This window comes from Quercus suber, unplaced genomic scaffold (genome assembly GCF_002906115.3).
Source record: "Quercus suber isolate HL8 unplaced genomic scaffold, Cork oak 2.0 scaffold_456, whole genome shotgun sequence".
Taxonomy (NCBI): Eukaryota; Viridiplantae; Streptophyta; class Magnoliopsida; order Fagales; family Fagaceae; genus Quercus; species Quercus suber.
The window spans coordinates 301128-307084 of NW_027069907.1; the positions used below are offsets into that span (position 1 = coordinate 301128).

Here is a 5957-nt window from a genome sequence, read left to right on the forward strand (position 1 = left end):
CCTATCCCAATCCCAATCAACCATAAGGTCCATAACTCTCCTGTGTTATTCAAATTGAGTTGTCCTATACAAAACATTTCCGTACACAAAAAGAAGTGTCTGGAACGAACTGAATTTGAGATGTACACGAAATTTCATGAATCTATCTTTTCTCATTTTCTGGCCAGAAAATATCAATTTTCCATTTTTTATATTAAAAAAAAAAAGAAAAAAGAAAAAAAAAGCAGCACATCCATATAATTGAGTGGTTGTTTCATTTTCTTAAAAATAATTATTTTTAAAAAATCTATCTCATTTTTTCTGTGCTGGATAACAACCTTAAAATAAATTACTAAGTAAAAAATTATTTGTTGACTTCTCTCATTTATCTTCATGTAAAATAATGTTATTTTCCTGGTTTAGTTTCCCACGAAACAGAGTTGCTTTTCTAATTTAGCGAAATCAACTTTTTTTTTTATTCAACCAGACAGGAAAATGCTGCAAGCTTTTCCATTGAAACGAACGGCTCATCAAGATTTCAATTATAATATCTACTAAGTAAGCAGCACTACATCTACATCATAGAACCAAAATCAACCTGAAGCAAATGGTAATTTTCGATTCAAATTACTCAATTAAGTGAACCAAGCTACAATAAGCAAGCAATTTGTCAATAACTATACAGGAATTAACTTATAAACTTATCCCACTTTATAAGAATTATAATACCTTACAATTAGTACCTATAATAATCTCCCATCTCTCTCTATCTCTCACTATAAAGTATCAAAGACTTCATATTACAATAATTTAATTTGAAGAAAAAAAAATATATAAGAGAGGACATGACTGTAATACACGAACCGATTAAGAAGGACGGTTCGGAGTCCGTACAGACAGTTGGGCCGGTAAGGGCCGACCCGTACCGGTCCCACCGCAGCTGCTGCAAGCCATTCGACCCGACCCGGAACAAGTCCGACACCCAGTATCTCCATCGGACCAACGGGAACAAAGGCACGAGACCCGACCCGTTCCGTTACAACTTGGGCACCTCGGAAATGGGCCAGCCATGGTCTTCTGGTCCATGACCGATTTGACCAGGGCCGCTCCGGCCAACACACCCAGACCCGTTGCCAGCTGAGTCAAAACGATCGGACCCATTTTCGATCTATATATTGGACCACGAACCAGAGAGAGGAGAGAGAGAGAGAGAAGAAGAAGAAGAAGTAGAAGAGGCAGAGAGATTTGTTTTTTTTTTTTTTTTTTTGGGTGGCGTTAATATTGTCTATGTTTTTTTTGGAGATTTATTAGTCTTTGGTTTTTTTTATACGAGCAGGGAAATAAAAGTGGTATTGGAATTGAACACGTAGTTGGCTTTGTGTTTGGTGGTTTTAAGAAGGTTGGGCGTAGGCGATTTTTGGAGTTTAGTGAAGATGTTTTTCCTTGGTGGGCTGTGTTTGTTGCTTCTACCTAGAGACCATACTTTTGTCTTTTGGATGTATTAATATTGGGTCTTTGCTTGCACTGTTGAGTTTCTTTGTGTATTGTCATTTGTTTATGCTATTGATACTCAACCAACCGTTGGAATTATCTCTTTGATTGAGTTATATTGTTCAAGATTTTTCTCCAACTTAATTTGAAAGAGATCTTAGAATGGATTCTCCCAAAAAATAAAGAAAATGAGTTATCTCAGAATGAGTTTTTATGAGTTTATTTTAATCGGTTACTTTTATTTAAAAATTCATCAAAAAATGTTTCTTTTATTTAAAAAATAAATATTATAAAAGTATGATTATACCCCCAAAAAAACTCATAAAAACTCATTCTGAGATAACTCCACCAAAACTCTATCAAAACTCCACCAAAATAAACACTTTTCTCAGGATTGGAGGACTATATATATGGGTATGCTACATACTAATTTTATATCAAGAGTGAATGAAGAGAAATAGTTAAAAGCATAGATTATTGTATGAGAGAGTGAATTCAATAATTCTCCTAAATACTTGAGAGATTTCGGGCCAAAGAAAGGTGTTTCTTTTGCTGGAGTTTTGAGCTCAACCACTTATGCAGAGTTGGCCCGAGTTACACAACGAACTGTTGGATTGTTATATTTTGGAAGAGATAAGTCAGAAGTAAATTCCTGTTGAATTGGTTTCTAGGCTTTGCCAACCGCAGAGGGCTTGAATCCCCTTAAAGAGAGCGAGATTTTCGTGCCTTAGTCTGACATTGTTTGTTTATATTTTTATTTTTTATTTTTTGTAATCAAAATATAATTATATTGGTAATTTCTCCAACTATTTTAAGGAAATTCAAAATGGAGCCAACAACTGAGAAGCCAAATGACAATGTCAGAGATCTCAACAAGCCTTTCTGTTTTAAGGGAGCTCATTTCAAAAGATGGAAAGCCAAGGTCCTTTTTTATCTAAGCCATTTTAAGGTCCCCTCCATCCTCACTGAGAAGAATCCAAACAAGGTCTCTACTAATGACATGATCAAAGATGAACTTTATGATTATTAAGAAAAAATAGATAAGTATGAACAAGATGAGTATAAATGTCGTCATTATCTTTTAAATTGTCTTGCGGGTCATTTCTATGATTATTATAATATTACATACACTTCTGCAAAGAAAATTTGAAAAGCTTTACAAAGCAAATATGACACCGAAGAGGCTGGTGTAAAGAAATATGTGGCTAGTCGTTTCTTTCGCTATCAATTGGTGGATCACAAATTTGTTGTGGAACAGGTTCAAGACTTTCAAATAATCGTGGTAGAAGTTAGATCCAAAGGCATAAAGATTGAGGACAACCTTATTGTGGTTGGTATCATTGACAAGCCACCACCATCAAGGAAAGAGTTCCAAAAATCAATGTGCCATAAGCAAAAGGAGACGTCTCTAGAATCCTTGATCACTCACATCTGCGTAGAGAAGGAAGCTAGAGGACAAGATGCACTTATAACGCAAGAGGGTAATGGACACTGTACCAGCAAGGTAAATTTAATTTCTGCAAGCAATAACCAACCCAAATATCATTTTCCTAAAAATGCACAATTGAGGCGAAGAAAGAAAAATATGAAAAATTATGGTAGATCTCACAATAAGGGCAACCCTAGTCAAAGGAATAAGAACCAAGGACCCCCTTCAAATAACCAACAAGTTAATGCATTGGATCTGTCCCACAGGCTAATGTTACCGAAGAGCCTTTAGTGTCGATGATTACAGACATATACATGATCCAATATGTTGAAGGGTGGTGGGCGGACTCTGGTGCCAATAGGCATGTCTGCTATGATAAAAATTGGTTCAAGATATACACTCCTTTTGAAGAAGAAAAACTAATTATGCTTAGTGACTCTAGTAAAACCAAGGTACTTAGGAGTGGTGAGATTAAGCTGAAATTTACCTCTGGACATGTGCTTACTTTGAGAGATGTGCTATACACTCTGTCCATGAGGAAAAATCTAATGTCAAGTTATTTGCTGAATAAGGCTGGCTTCAAATAAACAATGGAATCTGATCAATATGTAATCTCTAAGAAAGGATTATTTGTGGGCAAATGGTATGCTTGTGATGGAATGTTCAAACTAAATATTGAGTATAGTATATCATCTGCTGGTTTTATTTATATGCTGTCTTCTATGAATTTTTGGCATGCTCGCTTGTGTCATATAAACACTAGATATGTGGGAATCATAAGTAACATAGGATTAATCCCAAAACTAACAAAAGATTTTGAAAAATGTGAAGCATGCAATCAAGCTAAAATTATTAAACGACTTTATAAAAATGTTGAAAGAAATACTGAATTTTTAGAACTAATTCACATAGATCTTTGTGAATTTGAAGGAAAGTTAACTCATGGAGGAAACAGGTATTTCATCACCTTTTTTGATGATTTCTCTAAATATGCATATGTTTATCTATTAAAAAATAAAAGTGATGCTTATGAGAAATTTAAAGAATTTCTTAGAGAAGTTGAGAACCAATTTGGTAGAAAAATAAAAAGATTTAGAAGTGATAGAGGTCGGGAATATGAATCTATTAAGTTCAACTCATTTGTTCAGTCTTAGGGAATAATCCATGAAACTACTCCTCTATACTCACCTGCATCTAATGGTGTGGCTGAAAGACAAAATAAAACTTTGATTAATTTAACAAATGCCATGCTTATTGAGACAAGTGCTCCTATAAATCTGTGGGGGGAAGCAATTTTAACAGCCTATCATGTTTTTAATAGAGTGCCACACAAAAAGACTAAACTCACACCTTTTGAGTTTTGGAAGGGGCATAAGCCAAATTTGGGATATTTTAAAGTTTGGGGTTGCTTAGCCTTTGTAAGGTTAACAGATCCCAAAATACCTAAATTGGGTATTAAAGCTACCAACAGTGCTTTTCTTGGATATGTAGTAATTAGTACAACCTATAGATTTTTGAATATTGAAAATAATGTGATTTTTGAATCAGGTGATGCTATCTTTCATGGGGAAAAACTTCCTTTTAAATCTAAAAATAGTGGAGGCAAAGAAGTTAGAGAAAATGTGTTATCTCAGCCTAGTTCTTCTACTCCTTATTCACAAAATCAAGAAAATCTTGAAATTGAACTTAGAAGGAGTAAAAGAGCTAGAGTTGAAAAAGATTTTGGCCTTGACTATTTTGTTTTTAATGTTGATGAAAATCCTCTTACTTTGAAAGAAGCTTTGTTATCACCTGATTGTGCTTTTGGAAAGAGGTTGTGATTGATGAAATGCATTCACTAATTTTAATAAAACATGGAAGTTAGTAGATTTACCACCTGGTTGTAAAAAATAGGTTGTAAATGGGTCCTTAGGAAAAACCTTAAACCTGATGGCAGAATAGACAAATTTAAAGCTAGACTTGTTGCAAAAGGTTATAAGCAAAAAGTTGATGTTGATTTTTTTGACACTTTTTCTCCTATTACTAGAATTACATCCAGTAGATTGCTAATTGTTGTTGTAGCTATATATGATTTGAAAATTTATGAAATGGATGTAAAAACAACTTTTTTGAATGGGGACCTAGATGAGGAAATTTATATGGACCAACTAAAAGGATTTGTAGAGCCTGGTCAAGAAAGTAACGTGTGTATGCTAACTAAATCCCTATATGGATTAAAGCAAGCTCCTAAACAATGGCATGAAAAATTTGATTCCTGCATGATTGAAAATGGCTATAAGTCAAATGAATGTGACAAGTGCATCTATTATAAAACTTGGAAAAACTCACATGTCATTTTTAGCCTCTATGTGGATGACTTACTAATATTTGGCTCTAATTTGCATGTTATAAATGAAACAAAAAATATGTTTAGAAGCCATTTTGATATGAAAGATCTTGGTGAGGCTAATTTTATTTTGGGCATGAAAATTACAAAAACATGTGATGAAATTTATCTTCACCAGACTCATTATATTGAGAAAATTTTGAAAAAAATATAACTATCATGATTGCAAACATGTTGTTTCTCCTTTTGATTCTAGTGTTCATTTGTTGCCTGTTAATAATGACAAAGATATAGTTAATCAAAAGGAATATGCTAGCATAATCGGTAGTTTGCGATATGTGACTAATTGTACTAGACCTGACATTAGCCATGCAGTAGGAGTACTAAGCAGATTTACTAGCAAGCCTAGTAGAGATCATTGGCAAGCCATTGAGTTATGAAATATCTATCTAGTACCAAATCACATGGTTTGTTTTATAAAAAATATTTTGATGTACTTGAAGGTTTTAGTGATGCCAACTGGAATACTTTGTCAGGTAATTCTCTGTTTACCACTGGTTACATTTTTACCTTGGGTGGTGGTGCCATATGTTGGAAATCTAAAAAAACAAACCATTAGTGCTAACTCTACTATGGAAGTTGAGCTTATAGCTTTAGCTTCAACAAGTGAGGAAGCAAATTGGTTGAGAGATTTGTTGCATGAAATTCCTCTTTGGGAAATACCAATACCAC

At 34.0% G+C, this 5957-nt stretch overlaps 1 protein-coding gene across 1 annotated transcript; it reads right to left on the minus strand.

The window, feature by feature from the left end:
• Nucleotides 1-667: 667 nt before the first annotated feature.
• On the minus strand, nt 668-1365 carry LOC112001536 (uncharacterized). Its single transcript, XM_024033720.2, has one exon. The coding sequence runs from the start codon at nt 1138-1140 to the stop codon at nt 847-849; it is 294 nt and encodes a 97-aa protein (XP_023889488.1). The 5' UTR covers nt 1141-1365; the 3' UTR covers nt 668-846.
• Nucleotides 1366-5957: the final 4592 nt, after the last annotated feature.